This window comes from Gopherus evgoodei, chromosome 17 (genome assembly GCF_007399415.2).
Source record: "Gopherus evgoodei ecotype Sinaloan lineage chromosome 17, rGopEvg1_v1.p, whole genome shotgun sequence".
Classification (NCBI taxonomy): domain Eukaryota; kingdom Metazoa; phylum Chordata; order Testudines; family Testudinidae; genus Gopherus; species Gopherus evgoodei.
In genome coordinates, this window is record NC_044338.1 from 4,403,544 (window position 1) to 4,422,904 (window position 19,361).

General features: G+C 45.9%; 2 protein-coding genes across 2 annotated transcripts; one reads left to right on the forward strand and one right to left on the reverse strand.

Annotated features, from left to right (window-relative positions):
• Positions 1-3,770: 3,770 nt before the first annotated feature.
• MRM3 (mitochondrial rRNA methyltransferase 3) lies at positions 3,771-8,759 on the reverse strand. The gene is made up of 4 exons (XM_030537017.1): positions 8,494-8,759; positions 5,635-5,879; positions 4,871-5,038; positions 3,771-4,442 (listed from the first exon to the last, which is right to left on the reverse strand). The coding sequence occupies exons 1-4, from the start codon at positions 8,757-8,759 to the stop codon at positions 3,865-3,867; spliced, it is 1,257 nt and encodes a 418-aa protein (XP_030392877.1). The 3' UTR covers positions 3,771-3,864.
• A 98-nt stretch (positions 8,760-8,857) lies between these two features.
• On the forward strand, positions 8,858-17,800 carry GLOD4 (glyoxalase domain containing 4). Its single transcript, XM_030537157.1, has 9 exons — positions 8,858-8,992; positions 9,494-9,543; positions 11,113-11,233; positions 12,212-12,356; positions 12,565-12,701; positions 14,285-14,371; positions 14,632-14,745; positions 14,853-14,939; positions 15,793-17,800. The coding sequence occupies exons 1-9, from the start codon at positions 8,903-8,905 to the stop codon at positions 15,856-15,858; spliced, it is 897 nt and encodes a 298-aa protein (XP_030393017.1). The 5' UTR covers positions 8,858-8,902; the 3' UTR covers positions 15,859-17,800.
• Positions 17,801-19,361: the final 1,561 nt, after the last annotated feature.

The window sequence follows — 19,361 nt, forward strand, 5'->3', positions numbered from 1 at the left end:
GCAGCGCTGGTGATGCCCTGCAGATGTGTACACCTCCTAAGTTGCAGCGCTGTAACTCCCTCACCAGCGCTGCAACTTTCTGATGTAGACAAGCCCTTAGAGTAACTTAAAATCCAAATGGGGGAAGAGGAGTGGTAAGTGAGAAATTCTGCAGTCCTGAAGTTTTGACCAAAGCTGCATGCACAGAAGTGGCTGAGAATAGGCTTGTCTGAGCAGGGTAATTGCTTCCAGATCCCATTGCCACCTAGTGCATGTTCGGTTTACATAGCATGGGTTTCTGGTGCTTGAGGGAGAGAATGGTGTCTGTGCAGTTTGAATGAGAATCACAATAAGGCGCTTAAATGGGATACTGCTGGTTCATGCAGCACTGGCTGATTCTAGACATTAGAGGTTAGGAGCAAAAACCCCTTCTGGCAGAGGCTGCTCAGGCTCCCAGAGTAGGACTGTAGGTGTACTGCTGAATCCATGAAGAACATACACAATATTAAGTGATTTTACAAGTGACTGCAGCAGCTACTCAACTAAGGCTAAAGCAAAGTGTAAATGTTTGTGTCAACCTGGCTCTTCCCCTGGCCAGGGCTGGCATCTGGTTCGGAGGGATGAGCTGTTCTCTCGCTGATGCACTTTCAGTCTTGATACTGGCAGTGCCTTTGAACCCTTCCAACAAAGGAAAGGTTGGATCAGGATGTGCCTGAGGGAACAACCACATTCCTTCCCCATGTATTTATCAAGCATCCAGTTCCCAGGATGGCTCTGTGCTATTACTGAATACAAGAGCCAAAGGAAATGGTGGGCCACAGCTAAATCATTGTACGATAATGACAGCCTCTGAAAATTAGGTTTTTTAATCTGGAGTAAGATAGAAAGGGATCTCTTAGCAGCAGCTGGTATTGTAGCAGGAGCGCTTGCACTAGGGATGTCCACTAAACTAACCCTTTTTAAAAAGTTGGAGGGGAGAGCTAGCTTAGTGGTTTGAGCATTGGCCTGCTAAACCCAGGGTTGTGAGTTCAATCTTTGAGGGGGGCCACTTAGGGAACTGGGGTAAAAATCTGTCTGGGGATTGGCCCTGCTTTGAGCAGGAGGTTGGAGTAGATGACCTTCTGAGGTCCCTTCCAACCCTAACCTTCTATGAAATAGTGTAGGGCACCAAGGGGCATAGTTCCCAAAGGGCTTCCTGCACTCACTCCTGCTGCTCCTCTGTGCCAGGACCTGATCAAGCTTGGGGAGCCTCATTCCACTGGCATGTGATCACCCAGGGCCAGGTTTACTGCACATTGTCCTGCTACCATAGAACCTCCTGCTCCCAGACTGAAGGAGGTGGCCAGGAGCGGCTGAGCTCATAGAGAATCTATTTTTGAATTTCTCCTCTGGCACAGCCCAGAGCCTGTCTGCTGGATGGGGAAGAACCCAAGACATTTCCCATAGAATAGGACTCATTCTGCAGTTCTTTCCCTCCTCACCTCCTCTTTCTTCTTCTCCTTCACGCCCCCCACCCCCTTCAGAGTTTAAATCTGTGCCGGGAGGGCCTAGGAACAACTCTGCTCCCCACAGAGGCTGCATTCATGACAAATACTGCCACCTTCTGGCAGAAGGCTTAGCATCTGACTTAAATTTGAACACAATGCCTGGAGCTAACACTGAGGATTAAACTCTAGCCAAGAATGTTTGATGGCAGAATTAGAAAACTGACAGTCTGTGCAGGGACAGCATACCACCCTAATTGTGCCGCAGAGCATCACCCAGATAAGTCTGTATCACACACACGTACCTCCACCATGTTTGTCTGCTCTAAGGGCTAACATCCTGCTGGTTTGTCCCTGGCCTCTTGCTAGGGTTGGTGTTTACTGAACCAGTGTTGATGTTACTAAGGAACTCCATTAACTGGAATAGCTTCCTGTCCCCTACCCCAGCAGCTGTGTTCACCTCCCACTTCCTTTGCCAAATCTGGATGGGGCATGAAGGTCACAGTAGGAATCTTGCAGCTGCAAGGGTAACAAGATTTCCCACAGACCAACAGTGTACATGACAGACTTGATCTATAGAGGTTTGTGGGTAGGTTGCACCTTTTCAAATGTCAGGACTCTGCATCCCTCCAATGTGCTACTTCTCTTGCCTTCCCTGCTGATGGCAGGGACCACAGGTTTAGGAGTAAGTGGGGGAAGGGAGCTTTTGAACTGATTTAAGCTATTACCATGAACACAAACAGCTGTCCGTGCTTCCACATTCTTCACCATGTTTCTTTGTGTAAACCTAGATACACAGGGCCCAGGATTATGGGAAGGGGGGGGAAATACCACCAGCTGTTGCCCTCCACTACAGCACCTGCAGTAGGACCTCCACCATAAGTAGTTTTAAGGGATACAATGGACAGTTTGCTGGCTTGTCCTGGAGGGGACCAGGCCCAAAGCAGTGCTGCAGGAAGAGACAAAAGCCATTACACTGGAACTGTTTAAATAATGCACGAGGCTGCCTGAACAAACAGGCCCGGGGAGAGAGAACTGCATTCCAAAGAGCAGCTATGGCAATTCAGAGCCTGTGGGCCCCCTGCCATAACTGATTAGCCACTTCATGGCCTCATTGGGGGGCTTACAGAGCACTAATGACACTACAGTCCAATGGATTTTACTGCCAGCTGCTGAGACTTCAATGCAGAGGTTTTTCCCCTACTGAAAAAATGGAAGCCAGGGGTGTTTCTTCTTCTGTGAGACCCACATATCGAGCCCTTGTACAATAGAACTTACACTTCATCCCTGCCGCATTAGTTCTTTTACCTTCCCCATGGCCCTGTAAAGCCACATGAAGCTGTGTAGGGTAAGAATCTCTGCTGCATTATGGGCAAGCCAGCTGTGCAGCATGACCAGCATCCTCTGCCTTACAATGAACATGGGAACCTCTGTGGCAGGGCAGATTGAGTGGGGCCTTGGTGAGAGAGTCCCACCTGCCCTTTTCTTCAGAGTGGGGGATTCACCCACCCCAAGAAAAGAGTCCCCTTAGAACAGTGGTCCCCAATCCTTTTTGTCTGGTGAGCGCCAGACAAGGAGCTATGGATGACCGTAGCGACGGACGAGTATCCGCCGAAATTCGGTGGCATATTGGCAGATGCCAGTACACGGGCATACTTAGATGCCCCGTGGGTGCCATGGAGCCTGCGGGCACTGCGGTGGGGACCCCTGCCTTAGGAGAACTGTGTAAACTACACACGTGATGCACAACCTCTCCTTTGCTTTTCCTACTCCCAGTGATGCGAGTCACTGGAACCTACTTGTGCTCTTGAGCTAGCTTGGTGTACAAGGGTCAGAAGCAAGGAAGTGGGGGGGGGGTGTATTATTGCTCGATAGATGGCACCAAACCCAACCTCATTTCAAAGATGGGTGAGCAGGCCTGGATTTGAGGACTTAAGCTCACTTGATAGGGACTTTAACTAAATCGCTGAAGGGCTGTGTTAGCAACTGCTAAGTCTTTTGATGACCTCTAACAATGGTTCTCTGCTAACCCCCTTATGGCATTCCTAGGGAATCGGTCAGAGCAGCAGCAGGTGCAAAGTCCTGCTCTCTCCAAAGCCTGCACCATGACGATGGCAGCTGCGGGTAAGTGTGGCCCTTGGAGTCCCAAAGTTTGGGCATGCTGCTCAAGGCTTCATGTGTTCACCAATGCTAAGGGGCATCAAGTGCAGAAGGTGGGCACTCTGTGGAGCGACTGGGTGTTAAACATGGGCGTGGACCTCTCGAGGGCAGGTCTGTTTTAACAGCTGTGCAAGTGTAAACTGAACAGCAGTTGCCAAACCTGTGATTTTATTGATTCCTCTGCAAGCTGCCTGCAGGGGAACATACAGAAGAGGAAGCGCAGAATGGTCTCCTGCACAGTTCATCCCAAGGCAGGGAACTTCTGTCCTTTGCTTTCTTGCTTCTCTCTCAACTGCAATTGTCTCTTCCACTCAAACAACAGGATGCTTGCGGCCATGGCTGAGTTCAAACTGTCCACGCCTGGGACCACAGGAATAATCAGTCTCTTCCCTCCCGTGCTCTCTGCGAGCCGAAGTGCTTCTGTGCTCAAACCATGGGTCTCCCCACCAATCACCACTGCTGCTGCTGGAGCCAGTATCCAGTTCTCGTGGTAACACTGAGTGTCAAGTTCTGGGATCCAGGCCTCATCTGTTCCCTGCTCCTCCTCTTCACTCTCTGAATCAAAAGCCAAGTCCTCTCTGCCTATCTGAGCCTTCAAGTTGTGAGGTCTGGAAACCCAACCATAGCTGCTGGCCTTTCCCGACACATCCTCCATCTTGTCCTGTGTTCTTGGGTCATGGCTGTCAGCCACATAGACCTGTGTGTCTGTGGGAAGATAGTTGGAAATGGATTCCCACTCCAGATTGGCAATGATGGGCAGGCGGAAGTGAGCCCCCATGCCTGCACGAAGCACTTTGGGCTCCCAAGGATCTACGCAGCCTGTAACAGAAAACAGTGAAGGTGCAAGGTCTCCACAAGAATATGCATTCGGCATCCTGTGCCAGTGAGAAAGCATATCAAAGGAGAATGCTTAAAATCTCCCTGGGGAAGCCATCATCTGAAACCACCGGGACAGGTTATGGTAGCAGCACACAAACTGGAAAGACAACCTCTCTTAGCTCCCTCAGCATGCAGAGTTATCGATGGGGCGCTGTATTTATGAACACGCCTTTGTTCTAGGCCCCTAGATTTGCTAGGTACCATGGGAGTATCCACAGAACGTCCAACACGCTGTGAGCTGTTGTGTATTTCCATGCACATCAAGTGAAATCTCATCACTTTTCCAAATGGTTGATTTTTCAGTAAACTCTCCTGACCCCACAGCTGAAGTCATCACAGACTCCTGCTCTCCAGAAAGAGGGGCCTACCTTTGGTGAGCAGCACTTTGCTGCAGCCTGCTCCAGCTGCAGATCTCAGTATAGTCCCCAGGTTTCCTGGATCACGGAGATTGTCACAGATAAGGGACAGGGGCAGTGAATTCTGTAGCTGGATAGCTGGGTAAGTCATCTTGGCATGGTCAGGTCTGGAAAAGATTCCTGAGAAAACAAAGAGAGAGAGGCCCATTGGCAAATGAGGCTCAATGGCTTTTCTGACACACCACTGCCCTTGGGATGCATCTGTTTTAATCACTTCTGATTTAACTGATACTTTTGTGGTGGAACCGGAAGTACTGAAGATCGCGTGAGGAGCAGTACTGCTGGAGTCTGCATAAGACTGTTTTCCTAGTAAAGACAAGACTGAAAGCATCATTTAAAAAAACAAAAACCCTCATGGGCATCATCAGCTCAGAGATTGTAGGTGCCATTTTTCCTGTATCACCAAGCACCATCTAGGACGTCAGACACAGGCCTCAGAGCCACCATGAGTGTCAATCATCTTCCAAGCTTTGAGAAGGTCTATTGAAATGTAGTCCCCTCCTCAAGTGGAGGGGCAGTGACCAGACAGTCTCTCACATCAGTTTGAGTGGAAGCAGAGAAATCCTCTCAAGCCAGTTTCACTTGACCTCATGTCACTGGCAGAGTAATAGGAATAGGTTAGCGAAGAGACAGTCAAGTCGTATTTGTCACTACGTTTATTTTAATAGATGCTAAGTGCAGCTACCCTTTGTTTACTATTTCTAAAGCAAACTTACCTATCAGCCCTTGAGGAGTTATGAGGTCAGACCAGTTCTTAATGTCTTCAAACTTCACCTTAACTAGAGTGGTTTTCTTCAGCTTTTCTTCAGGCAGTTCCTTCAGGTGCCCCACAGTGCTGAAGAAGAGAGTCTGGGGCAATGCTCCAGCGTCCAGGGCATCCTTGATAAGTCTCCGACCCTCGAGCAGAATCTTACCATGCTGGTCACGAAACTTCTTTGACTTGGCAATTGTCACCACTTTTCTACAGAGATGACAACCAGTTAAAACTGCTGGGATGTTAGTAACATCTCTGGTCTGCTTTGAAGTTTGCCACTTGCAAGTGGGGGGGTGTCACTCAAAACTTTCCTGGACTCAATATTATTCCTTCTGTCCAATGATTGTCTGCATACATATTTTAGAGTGGCTGCAGCTAGTACTGCTATTGTATGGGATCCGTTAGTCTCACCCTTATTAATCTCTGTAGCAGGATCAATATAAAGGCAATGGTTCTCAATCAGAAGGAGGTGCAGGAGCCAAACTTTCTAGGGGGCCTTGGCTGCACAGCGAACTTTCTTGGGGGCCTTGCATTGATCTGCTTTTCAATACCGAACAAGCCCAAATCTCTCAAGGACTGGCAGCAGCACTAATACAGGTAAGGAGTGTTTTTATAATACCATTTGACTTGCATTTTGATGCAAGTAATTTGCTTGGTATCTCTTGAACAAACTCATTAGCAACAGTAGGTGGCAGTATCCTTCTTGCTATTCTAAAGGAGGAGGGGCCACTGCCAATAAAAAAAAAAGTAGGACATAATTCAAAAAAGGATTGAGAACTCTAAGGGATTTACAAACAGACACAGAAATGGGACTCTGAATAGACACTGACCACAGAGTACCTTGTTAGCAAATTCTTTGCAAGTGCTTTAGCTGAAATCTTAATAGTTATGTGGAAAAAATGCAAAAGCAAGAAGGCTCATGCACCGCGGTGCAGGCAGGCACCAGAGTCAGAAACTTGGTGCCTCTCCCATGAGCTGACAGAAGAATTTCACATATGTAGCATATTAAGGCCTTGTTCAGCTCTTACCATATATATTATTTTAGATTTCCTTGATTTTATTGGTTTAAAAAGTTTGCTCCCTAACATTTCCTGGATGCATTCTGGTGAGTAACAGCTGAGGTTTTGAAAATTGTTCCCTCTACTGTCAGGACTTGCTCTGACAAGTGAATTTCACCACTGGCCCCAGTTTCTCTCTTTCCATTATTTCATGTAGCATGTTTATTATGGCAGTGCTGAAGGGCCAGCCCCATTGTGCTAGGAGCTGTAAAAACAGCAAAGTAAACAATCCCTGCCTCAAAGAGCTTCCAGTCTAAACAGACAAAACAGACACTGGGTACAAGAAAGCATGTAACATGAGCAGAGTGAACAATGTGAAGGCAGCAAACATTCTGCTCGTTCCATGGGGTTTTTTTAAGCCAAAGTAAAGAAACCTGAAGGGAAGCAGGGTGAGGGGCACAAGGCAGAGGAAAAAAGAGTAAAAGCAACAGGGGTAAAGTGAAGCTAAGATGAGCTGGTAGCATGCTTTCCTTTCATGGTTCATGTATGCACTCAGCCATGGAGCTTGCATGCTCCACAGTTGGTGGCAACACAGTTGAAATCATTACTTGAAGCCAAATTTAAAAACCTCACTTGTGCACTAATAACTTGGAGACTTATTGTGATTTAGCAGATAGTTAAAATTGTGATTACTTATTTGCCTTGATGATGTAAGTCTGAATGTTGCATTGACTATCTGAAATGAACACTGATTTTTACAATGAGTTTTTGCACAATAAGAACATAACAATGCCATATTGGGTCAGACCAAAGGTCCATTTAGCCCAGTATCCTGTCTGCCAACAGTGGCCAATGCCAGGTGCCCCAGAAGGAGTGAACCTAACAGGCACTGATCAAGTGATCTCTGTGCTGCCATCCATCTCCATCTTCCGACAAACAGAGGCTAGGGACACCATTCCTTACCCATCATGGCTAATAGCCATTAATAGACTTAACCTCCATTCATTTATCCAGTTCTCTTTTAAACACTGTTATAGTCCTAACCTCCTCAGGCAAGGAGTTCCACAGGTTCACCGTGCACTGTGTGAAGAAAAACTTCCTTTTATTTGTTTTAAACCCGCTGCCCATTAATTTCACTTGGTGGCCCCTAGTTCTTGTATTACGGGAACAAGTAAATAACTTTTCCTTATCTACTTTCTCCACATCACTCAGGATTTTATATACCTCTATCATATCCCCCCTTAGTCTCCTCTTTTCCAAGCTGAAAAGTCCGATCCTCTTTAATCTCTCCTCATATGGGACCCGTTCCAAACCCCTAATCATTTTAGTTGCTCTTCTCTGAACCTTTTCTAGAGCCAGTATATCTTTCTTGAGATGAGGAGACCACATCTGTACACAGTATTCACGATGTGGGCGTACCACGGATTTATATACGGGTAATAAGATATTCCCTGTTACACTTTACAATAGCCACAACCAGAAAACAGGACCAGGCATGGCTAGAGTCTGGCTCCCTGCTTCAGATCAATTCCCAATTACATTCTGCCCACCTCCTTACCCACAACTAAAGTAGCACAGAGCCACTCGCTTTGCCAGCGGGTAACTTGGCCTGCCCCGGCGGGGGGCAGCGGGCTATGGCCCCAGGCAACGTGCCCGAGCGCGCTCTGCCTCTGTCACTGGGGAAGGGAACTGGGGCGAGGTGCCCGTGTACACGTGACTGCTGCCATGGTGACGGGGTCCGGGAACTCCGGGGGAAGCGGCCTGGCGCGGGAGAAGAGGATTCGGAGGTGGGATGGGGGCGAGGGGCTCTCGCGGGGCCTTACCCCAACCTCCTGTCTCCGGCCTCCGCCTTCTCGTAGCGCAGCCCCTGCCCGGCCGGGCTCGGCCCCGGCCGGGCTCCCTTCGGCTCCGCGAGTTCCCGCCCGGCCGGGGCGGCCGCTCTCTGCTCTTTGCGCGGGGGCAGCACGCGGACCGGGCTCCGCCTCAGCGCCCGCACCCAGCGCCGCGCCGCGCCCGCCCCGGCTCCTCCCGGCTGAGCCCGAAGCAGGGCGGCGGCAGGACCCAGCGTGAGGCGCCTGAGCGCCGCCATCTTGGCCGGATCCCTGGTGTCCGGCCTCGCCGGATATCCGGCTACGCACGTGACCCCCCCTCCCCAGTTTCCTAATCTGCCGGCGTGGTGGGTGAATGTTTACGTCATCGCCGTGCGCCGGAAGTAGGGGTAGAAGTCAGGCCATGGGAGCCCGCCGCGCGCTGCACTTTGTGTTCAAAGTGGGGAACCGTGGCCAGAGCGCCCGCTTCTACCGCGACCTGCTGGGCATGAGGGTGAGTGAGCGGGGGGCGGGGCCTCAGCACCCCGGGGGCGGGGCCGGCGCGGGGGCGGGGGCCCCTGCGGGGTCTGCTGGGACCCAGGCTGGGCCGGGTTAGCCAGCTCAGGCGGTGGGGCGGTGACATTGCACCGTAGAGGTTTGGGCTCAGACCTTGCGAGGGGAGAGGGTCGCCTCCGGGAATGTCTGCGCTGCGGTTCAACGCCTGTGTCTGGCCTGTATCCGCTGGCTCCGACTCAGGCTGTTTAATTGTGACGTAGGTGCTAGAGCTGGAGCTCGGGATACTATCGCTTTGTGCTGTCCCAGAGCCCGGGCTCAGCCTGAGTCTGACCCTGTACGCTGCTCCTCTTACCCCACAAAACTGAGTCAGCTGACTGGGAGCTGCGGGCTTTTTGTCACGGGACAGATGTGCCCTAAGCGTTCTGTTGGGGGCTGCTTAGGTCTATTTCCTTTTAAGAACCAAGTAGGCTTTATTTGTTGCATGTGTTCAATCTGCCAGATTCTAAGACATGAAGAATTTGAGGAAGGCTGCAAAGCTACTTGTAATGGGTATGTACCATTATTTCTCTTTGTAATCTTTAGCTAAACTAAAACACCCGCAGATGCTGACTAACCAAATAGGCTTCCTTACAGACCTTTGAGCATACTTCCTAAACATTGCTCATTTCATGTGAAGAAAGTAAAAATGTACCTTCTTGTGTTTGTCTGTGGTGCTTACGTTGGAACATAGCCATTGCTATGGCAGATCAACAGTCTACGTGGTCATGGAAGCCCAGATCTTCAAAGGCAGTTAAGTGCCTAAATCCTTTTGATTTGGGCCACAGATCCTGAAATAAATTACTACTTCATGCTTCTGGGATTTTGTTTTATTGTCTTTAATGATATTAGGGTGCCTAGTGCCTTGTATTATCTTAAATCCATTAAAATAAAATACCCCACTACCGCCAGTGGCCTTTCATTTCTTTTCAAAAAGAAAGAGCTTAGGCTATATTGTCTAACTGTACAATTTGTCTATATCATGATGAGGAAATAGCTTTTTTGACTCCACCTGGTGAGCAGTTTATGCTCTGAAACATGAAGCTTGAGGGCACTTAATTTTGTCCTAGCTCTATCACTATAGCTGCAGTTCCTATGCTTGAGGAATTATGGAGCAAATCATATGAAAACTACTGTTGCTCATTCTTTTGGATGGCTGTGCAGTTGTGCCTTCCTAGTCATACATTAACATAGCTTAGCAGGAAAGGTAAAGGGGTGACTTGATTGTGTATAAGTACCTACGTGGGAATCAAGTATTTGATAAGAGGGCTCTTCAGACTAACAGAGAAAGGTATAACAAGATCCAGTGGCTGGAAGTTGAAGTTAAACATATTCAGACGTGAAATGAGACATACAATTTATCATAGGGTAATTAACCACTGGAGCAATTTACCAAGGGTAATGGTGGATTCTCCACAAGAGGAATCAAGATTGGATGTTTTACTAGAAGCTGTAGTCTACTAATCATTTTGGGGCAGTTCTCTGGCCTGTGTTTTACAGGAGGTCAGACTAGTTGATCACAATGGCCCTTTCTGGCCTTGGGATCTATTAAATTAAGAATTTACTGGAAAATTACCGTGTTCTATCACACTTCATGGGAATCCCTTAGTCATAGTGCCTGCTCCTCCTGTTAGCTGGCAGTAATTTTTTTAAATGACTGTTATATGGTGAATAAGTAACCACTGGAACTTGCTGCTGCAAGATATTATCAAAGCAAATAGTTTAGTAAATTTCAAAACAAGATTAGACTATTTGTAGGAGATCTGCATCTGCTGTTACATAAGAAACTAGATAGGAGAAGATAAAACTATAAGGATCCTTTCATGGCTGAGGACATGAAGTAGGCACCGACTGGGATGCTTTTTCTGTGATATAGTATTGTATGAAAGTTGGTATGGTATGGGTTTCTGCACCTTCCCCTGAAGCATCTGGCACTGATTGCTGTCAGGGGTAGGATACTGGATTAGCTGGACCACTGGTTATGCAGTTCCTATCCTGAGGCACTTCTTACGAGTGTGTGTGTGTGTAGGGAGGTTGTTTGTGTCTGATACTGACAACAAATACATTTGATGGTTGTTCTAGCCCTTATGATGGAAAGTGGAGCAAAACAATGGTGGGCTATGGGCCCGAAGATGATCACTTTGTTGCAGAGTTGACCTACAATTATGGCGTTGGAGAGTATCGACTCGGCAGTGACTTTCTGGTAAATATCACTTGCCCTTCTAGCATTCTTTTGTTCTTGTTGTGAGCTTTTTGGCTAGGAGTCCATCCAGACTATGTCCTGGATGCACTTTCCTGATGCTGGTTGATTCCCGATCTGTTTTTGTTCCCTGAGCTTGTTTGCATGTCTTTTATGCAAGGAAGAGAAGGGGGGAGAGGTGCTTTGTACTCATGCTGCAGTTGGCAGGCCAAGGGGCAGTTGTATTTGTTCTGGGTGGCCCTCACTCCCCACCCCACTGACCACAGTCTTCTGAATGCAGTATCCCTTTTATCTCCCTGCACTTCCACCCAAGGAGGAACTTACTTTCTCCTTCCAGTGGAGGTACTGTGTGCGCTCATTGTTTCACTGGTAGCTCCTCTTCCCCCTGTGGAGTCAGGGCCATGGAAGCCACTCCTCTGGAAGGTGGCAGAACTCTGGATTTGATTTGGCCACTGCCTCTGCAAAACCCAGTTGGTCAGTGCTGTTCTAGTGGGCTATGCAAAGACTGGTTGAGTCAGGATCTGGCCCATTAAACTCGCTCTCTCTGCTTCATATTTCCCTGTTGTGTAAGAGGTGTATTGACCTCAGACAGCTGCACTAATTTTATAAAGGCAAGATAACCAGCCTCTCAGAGGCTGTTTAGACCTTTGTTCAGGATAGCTCCAACTCTTACTGCAGACCACTTGTGTAATTATTGCCCTCTATCTCAGCTTTCTCCTGGAGGAAGATAATGGAAAAGCTGGGGGCAAGGAACCAGTATCTGGGCTGTTGAGGTCTCCTTTGACCCAGTAGGTGTTTTAGCCCAGGGTATAGAGCAGAGACTACATTGATGATTGCTCTCTTCCTGGCAATGGATGGAGATTAGAATTCCATGCTGATACTTGGAAATCTATCGGCTTTTCAGTACCACTAACCAAAAGGATGGTGTTGGTACATCTTTGCACTGGTGTATCGCATGTTTGTGCTTTGTATTCTTGCTAGGGCATGACTCTTGTGTCCAGCCAGGCAGTGAACAATGCCAGGAAGATGGGATGGCCACTCAAAGAAGTTGCAAAGGGTATATTTGAAACTGAAGCCCCAGGAGGATACAAGTTCTACTTGGAAGACAAAGAACAACCAAAGCAAGGTAACGCATTCATACCCTTTCCTCTGTTCATGAGAGACTGAGAGCTGGAACTTCACAAGAGGTTGCAAATCTGTCTTGGCCAAGATTTATGGGAATGTGTGTCTGCCTTCTGTTGTTGCTATTTGTTTCCCATTACCATGAGCACAAAAACCTAGAGTTTAAAACTACAAATACACACCACTAATGGGAAACTATTACAATCTTGCAGATCCTGTGCTAAAAGTAACTTTGGCAGTCTCGAACCTGCAGAAGTCTGTTAGCTACTGGTCTGATCTGCTGGGAATGAAAATTTATGAGACGAATGAGGAAAAGCAAAGGGCTTTGCTAGGCTATGCAAATAACCAGGTTAGTCATTTAGAGAAGTGACTATTTTTTGAGAATAGCATGTTGTGGCATTGGTCCATTTCATAATGATTGTCTCAGACTCACAGATCGTGCCCACTCTTGGCCCTGTGCAGTCCGTGGAGGGAACCCCTTTCAGTGAGACATCCCTTTTCCTGGGGTTCCACACTCTCTCTCGGGGTTAAGCCCCTCCACCTCCTGGAGCCACACCTCTCTGAGCCTTAGCACATCTGTCTCTTGCCGTGGGCCCCCTCAGGGAGTCCATTTGCTCTGGACCTCGGGGTCTCCACCCCCCGAAGGGGACGATGCAACCTTGTTCTCTAGACTGGAGTGACTCTCAGCCAGCGTAAAACAGGAGGGTTTATTGAGCATTGAATACAGCACGGGAAACTCTCTGTCCCTCAGGTCTGGCCTCCCTCAGCTCAGCACAGCACATCCCAATCTCTCCTGCATCCAAGTGGGCCCTGCCTGCTCCCCCTCTCCAGCCAAGAGACCCCCCTGCTTCCCAGCTGGGCATCTGAGATCACCAGCCCCAAGCCCTGCCTCTGTCACAGAGTCGTAAACAGGGTCACTGGGCCTCCTCTCTTCTCTTCTGTCCTCTGGTCCCCTCTGGCTGGAACCAGCTGGTTAGGTCATGGGGTCCTCTCTTTACAGCCCATTGTCCTCCCGCTGGCCAGAACCAGCTGCTCAGGTTGTCAGGTCACCAGTCTCTGGGGTATCTGTCCTCCAGGCCATTGGCTGGGGTCCCAAGTTCCCTCTCCGGTCCTCTGTAACAACAAACTCCCTCTCCCCTCACCTCGTTAAACCAGTAACCCCCAGGGACACTGAGTCCCACTCCCTCTGTATGCAAACCATTGGAAAAACAAGGAAACCATAAGAAAATCTCCCACTCCGTCACAATGACTGAACCTTAAATAAATAAATCAAGCAATCTACTGAGAACAGCTGTTTCTCTAATCTTCTAAATGCTTGCTTTGTCAATCTGTCTGCCATCCTGCCTCCCTGCTAAGCACATATGTGTAAAAAGGCGGAATTGTCAAATTGGTTAGTAGTTCTGCTCTTAACTTTTGAACTAAAAGACTTAAAGTACAGGTATAATAAGGCCTATGCTTCATTTCATATGTAGGGCTTTCTTGAAAGCAAGCAAATAGCTATATAAAAACGAGAACCCAGCTGCAGCTGCTCAGGAAAGAGGCGCAAAGGTTAAGATACTATGAAATATGGTAATTTTGAGTGAAAAGAGAAATCGGTGACCTAAGCTTCCCTTTCTACAGAGAGGTTAACATGAACATGAGATTATCCATTCAGTAATTTGCAGTCAGACTAAATTTGTCAAATACTCAGGGTGAATCATTCTGTTTTTGTTTGTGTACCTGCTTACAGCCTCTTTTTCAAATAAGGTGACCGTGGTCACTACCACTTCAATGCACTGGGAAATAAGCACACGTGGCTTTGATGTGATTAGCTTATTATGTAATGCTGATTGGCATGCATGCAAAAATGTAGTAAAAATTGTATGAATTCTCTTTTTGTCTTCAAATTAGTTTCCCTGCAAGCTAGACTGTGTTTCAATCCCTCTCTTTCAGTGTAAATTGGAGCTGCAGGGCATTGGCGGAGCAGTGGATCATGGCACAGCTTTTGGGCGGATTGCCTTCTCTTGCCCAAAGGAAGAGGTAACAATTGGATTTCCTTCTTCCTCCGGCCCTTTCCTATATTTCCGGGGCTGGCCGTGTGGAGGGTGACTCGTGGTAATACCAATAGCCACTTGAAGGTCTCTCACCGTCAGTATGTGAACAAGATAATAACATCAAATGAAAGTTCTGTTTAACTTTCTCTTTGTGGGAATGTGATGGGGATGTGACTAATGGGTACAGTAAATGATCGCAGCCTGATATGACACCACTGACCTTCAGCTCACTCTTTGTTTTTTAAGTTGCCAAACATTGAAGCACTGATGAAGAAAGAGAAGCAGAAGATTTTAACTCCCCTAGTTAGCTTGGATACCCCTGGAAAAGCAACAGTGCAAGTGGTTATCCTGGCTGATCCCGTGAGTGACGTTTGAAATAGTGACAAAATAAACTTTAATTCAGCCTCCTTCTCTTCCCCCCCCTCCCCCCGGTAATTTCACTTTCTCTCCTGTCAAATCTGGTTTAGGATGGCCATGAAATCTGCTTCGTAGGAGATGAAGCATTTAGAGAGCTTTCCAAGATGGATCCTAATGGCAACAAGCTGTTAGATGATGTAAGTAATATATTCTCTGTATTGTTTGTTGGTGGAGAGGTCGGAGCATCAGGATAGAAATGTATAGACTACCTGTATTTTTTAAAATCTCACTACAGTCCAGTCCTTCAGCGGCAGCTACACCGAGTGCTAAAGGGGGTCTTTCAGATGACAGCTTCATGCAGTTCTTCAGATGTTAAAAATCCCAAATAGCTTTTAGGGTTTGCCTCGGTATCCTGTAAAGAATTTTCATTCCCTTTTCTTGTGAGCCACCCCTCACTTCAGAGCTGGCTGCAGGATGGAAGATGCTAGAGGTGCAAAGTATCAGCTACAAAGCAGCCTAAGTAAGAGTGGAAACCGGCTTGTTGGTTGTAACGACAATCAGGTCAGTGCAGTGTAACAGCTTCACAAGATAATGGGCTGCTGCTACGGAAATGACAAGCGGTTTCAGGAAAAGTCTGAAAACAAAAGGGACATTTCAGAGCAGGAGACACTGTCATGCCTGTTGTACCAAATCACTTTGTCAGATACATTTATCTGGTGCAGCAGTGACAGTCGATCACTGTGCCTTTTTTAACTTGCTTCTGAAACTAGCTTGTATTGTTGTAGGGAGTGTCTGTTGCTTTTGTTGTACTGCAGCCTGGAGGTGATTCCCAAAGAACATTGTTTTTAATTTACAGTGTGGTAGAACTGTTTGCTTCAGGTAATCACAGATCAACTTAAGAGTTGGTCCCTATTGGTGAATAAGTCAGTCATCCAGTTGTTTGCTTGGCACTAACCCAAATAGAATCCTGGACACGTTTGCTTCTGTAAATGGCTGTTGTTGTTTTAATAACTTTATCGTTATACAAATTGTTCACTTCTATTTGTACAGGCAATGGCAGCAGACAAAAGTGACGAGTGGTTTGCTAAGCACAAAATGCAGAAGGCTTCTGCTTAGCTGAAGAGAATTGTCTCATAAATGGTGCCTTTAGCTGCTAAACACCTGTGAAATGTGTCCAGTTTTGCAGGCATGTTGTCCCCATTCAGTGGGAGAGTCTGCAATGCCCTTTGATTTTAATTAAAAAATCCAGCTCTTACTTAGAGGCTGGATTCTCCTTGCAGAAGTCTGTAGGAGAAAAGGGGGAAAGTTGCATTATGCTGTGATGGGTAGGTTGAGTACTTGATTTCATAATATGGGAGGTCATGAACTAGTAATAGGCCACCCTCTCAAGCTTTTCTCTTCCTGTTGGATTGAAAGAGACCAGAGTTTAGCCTAGAAATTCGCTGAATTTGTTTTGGTATTTTAGGTAGCATATATCTACTGCAGTATATGTACTGAGCTATCTTTCTGCAGGGATTTAGGAGTGAAGAATAACTCAATTTCAAACTTACCCTGTTGATTAAGACCAGAACCAGTTCACTGCATCCACTAAAACAATGCTAGCAAGGGGGATTTAGATTAAATTATAGTATTTTTATTCTAACTGGCAGTTCTCTTCCAAATAATTCATGCTGCTAAAACTGATAGAATAAAAATTTGTGGTTCAGAGCTGGGTGGAAAAAAGCTCTTTGGAAGTGTTGAAATACTTGCTTCCAACGCAAAGTATAGATTAAAGAATAAAGCAAATCTCATATTGCTGGTTGGGTCCATTGGAAAATGTATTGGACAACTCCAGAACTTAGAACTTACTGCCATGAAGTGAAAGGGACAACATTAATTGTGCATTAATAGCAAATCTACTTAGTGTATGTTACAGAGCATTTTGTAAGGTCATTGGCTTTAGCAATGCTTGATCTGCTGCACATGGAAAAGAAAAAGCCTTGGGGTAGCTACTGTTTGTTGTGAACAGTGCATGTATTGTGTTTTCATGACCTAGATTAAAGTTGGAACTGAGAGCTTGTCTACATAGGGAAATTGATCAGCATAATTACAATAATAAATATCTAGCTCTTAGCGGAATAGCTATGCAGGTCAGTTTCCCTATATAGGCAAACCCTAAGGCTGACATCTAGGTTTTGATTCTGACAAAAACCTCCCTGAAGCCAAATGTAGATGGATAGTTAGTTGCTGTTAGCTGGCATGTGATTAAAATGATTGAGCATAGCTTATCGTTTTTCCAAATAAACATCAAACAAATCACTGCAGTACTAATGAGAACACGGTGATGAGCTTGGTATAAATGCCTGAGTCAACAGAATGTAAAGTACATGGACCAAGCTTCTTAGCTTCCAAACCATCAAGACACAAAGGTGTGACATAGACCTTAAAATACTGGGCAAAATCAATGGATGGAATTGGGGTGGGAGGGAATTCGTAGACACATTAACCAATTCTCAGCATGTTTCCTGTATTCAGAATTTCTAAAGAATGATGCAGTGACTGATTTGGGAAGAACCAATATAGAGTTTAAAATGTGTGACTTCACAGCTGAGAAATCTGCTCAAGTGACCTCTTCAAAAGCTTTGTTTTGTCTCTGTACTGCCAGTGTAACTGTTCTTTCGTTTCCCCACTCAGCATAAAATCCCGGCTCAATCTCAAACCATCCTTTCAGGCCTGAGGAAACGAGGTTATTTTAGAGACTGAGGAAAGCTGAGGATAGGCCTTATTGGACTAGTTCCGTCCTATGGCTTCCATACACATTAAGCTGCGTTGTCTCTATCTGCTAACTGCAGCGCACCAAACACTTGACATTCCAAATGGGGGTTATGTAGCCAGTCAGACTTCGTTATTTGTGAGCAGGGAAGAGTAAAGTGACAAATGAGCAGCTGTCTGGAAATGAGCTGTGTTGTTAACTGTGTTAATTTAACAACTTGTCTTCCTCTGGGTGAACTGACTTGATGCCTGCTATTGCTGTTAGAACTGTAGAATCGGCATGTTCTGAATAAATATCTACAATACACTTGTTGCACATGTTTACTGGCTTTGAATAACTCTCTGGGAAAAGTTAATTAACCTCTTGTGTTACAAAAACAAGTGAGCAAAAATCAACTTGCAAGCAAATGTCACCCACTTACTTTCATCCAATTTCTTAACACCATAAACACCAAAAGACTTGAAATTAGTCTTTGGTTTAAGCAGAGAGGGGCCAGTTAACATTCAGCTTCCCAGTGTTTTTTTTTGTTTGTTTTTTGAAAGATGGGGCTAAACTTTTTTCAGTTCAATTAGTTACCAGTTGTAAAACTAAAACAAAGCCACGAGGTTTAATTGAAGACTTGAAAAGAAAAAGTAGCTCAATGTTGGAGTAACAGTGGGCCCTTCAGCATCTTTTCCCCTTCAATTTTTAATAGTGGTAGTGTTAAGTTTGTTACCAGTCTTTCACTTTGACCCCTGATATCTTAAGAATTTATTCTAATAGTGCCCTCTCTCTTTGTAATTGATAACACACGTGAGACTGAGTATTAAGTATGGTGAGGGAGCTTTGATTTTAGGTGTGGTTTAAATTACGTTGTATGCACACTCTGATTCTAAGGTATCCAGAGATAAGGCTAAAGATTATATTGGAATACATGGGAGCTTATTTCTGTGCAAAGTATACTGGACAACCAGGGAACACTTGAACAAAAATGCTATTCATTGAAGAAGTTTATGTTTCAGCTTGCCGCAACTGCCAGGTGCAGAGTGCCGTTTCATTTGCAGGTAACAGTGAATGTTTAACACAATCTGCTATATACATGGTAACAGGCCTGGAAGAGGGAAGCTGTAGAGAGGAGTGTGTCAAATTTCTTTTGCTGTGGTTTATTATTTCAACCTGCTTTCATTAATGAACACATCCACAGAGTTAATCCCAGGCTATAATTCTATCATAGTCCTCTACTGTAAGACAAAACTTATTAACCTTTTCTCTTGCTGTTTGCAGAACTATCAGAACTCTAAAAGTCACTGCATCATCCTGTCTAGGTCTATGATCTACACAGTAGAAAGAACTGCTTGGAATATCTTTCAGTTAAAACATCTGTATTTATGTTGTGATGTGAATATGCACCGAACCCCTTGGGCCTCACACTCTGCATAATACTACAGATTTGTCTAATGTTCATATTGAAATGGACTGTGAACATACAGTAAATGTTGGGAATAACATGCTCAAACTTATCTCTGAACGGTTCGATCTCAGCTGTTGTTCAGTTTAGTTTTGAGCGTGTGCTGGATATTGTCTTAACCTCACTATTACGTATGTTCACTTTTAAAGGGATAGTGTCAAAGACCCGTTTCAGTAAGAGTGAAACTGACTATGGAAAGCTGTCAAATACAGTCAAACAATAGAAATATTTTCCATCAAGTTCCTTAACATACAGTAAGCTTCACTTCTAATTCAGGTAAGTGCAACGTTTCCAGACAGTAATGTTTCCAGCCAATACACTTTCATAGTTTTGTCAATTAAGTCTGAATTATTGGTAACCGTTTAATAGACCTCTTCAACAATGTCTGGCCTATTCTTAAACTGAAATGGACCTCCACAG

What these genes read in the sequence shown, in the direction of transcription:
- GLOD4 (XM_030537157.1), top strand. Translation starts at nt 8,903, where the DNA reads ATGGGAGCCCGCCGCGCGCTGCACTTTGTGTTCAAAGTGGGGAACCGT. An exon ending in TAGGCTATGCAAATAACCAG is followed by an intron (nt 12,702 to 14,284) that starts GTTAGTCATTTA and finishes CCTCTCTTTCAG; the next exon opens with TGTAAATTGGAGCTGCAGGG. An exon ending in GCAACAAGCTGTTAGATGAT is followed by an intron (nt 14,940 to 15,792) that starts GTAAGTAATATA and finishes CTATTTGTACAG; the next exon opens with GCAATGGCAGCAGACAAAAG.
- MRM3 (XM_030537017.1), bottom strand. Translation starts at nt 8,759, where the DNA reads ATGGCGGCGCTCAGGCGCCTCACGCTGGGTCCTGCCGCCGCCCTGCTT. An exon ending in GCCGGAGACAGGAGGTTGGG is followed by an intron (nt 5,880 to 8,493) that starts GTAAGGCCCCGC and finishes TCATCTCTGTAG; the next exon opens with AAAAGTGGTGACAATTGCCA. An exon ending in AACTCCTCAAGGGCTGATAG is followed by an intron (nt 5,039 to 5,634) that starts GTAAGTTTGCTT and finishes TTGTTTTCTCAG; the next exon opens with GAATCTTTTCCAGACCTGAC.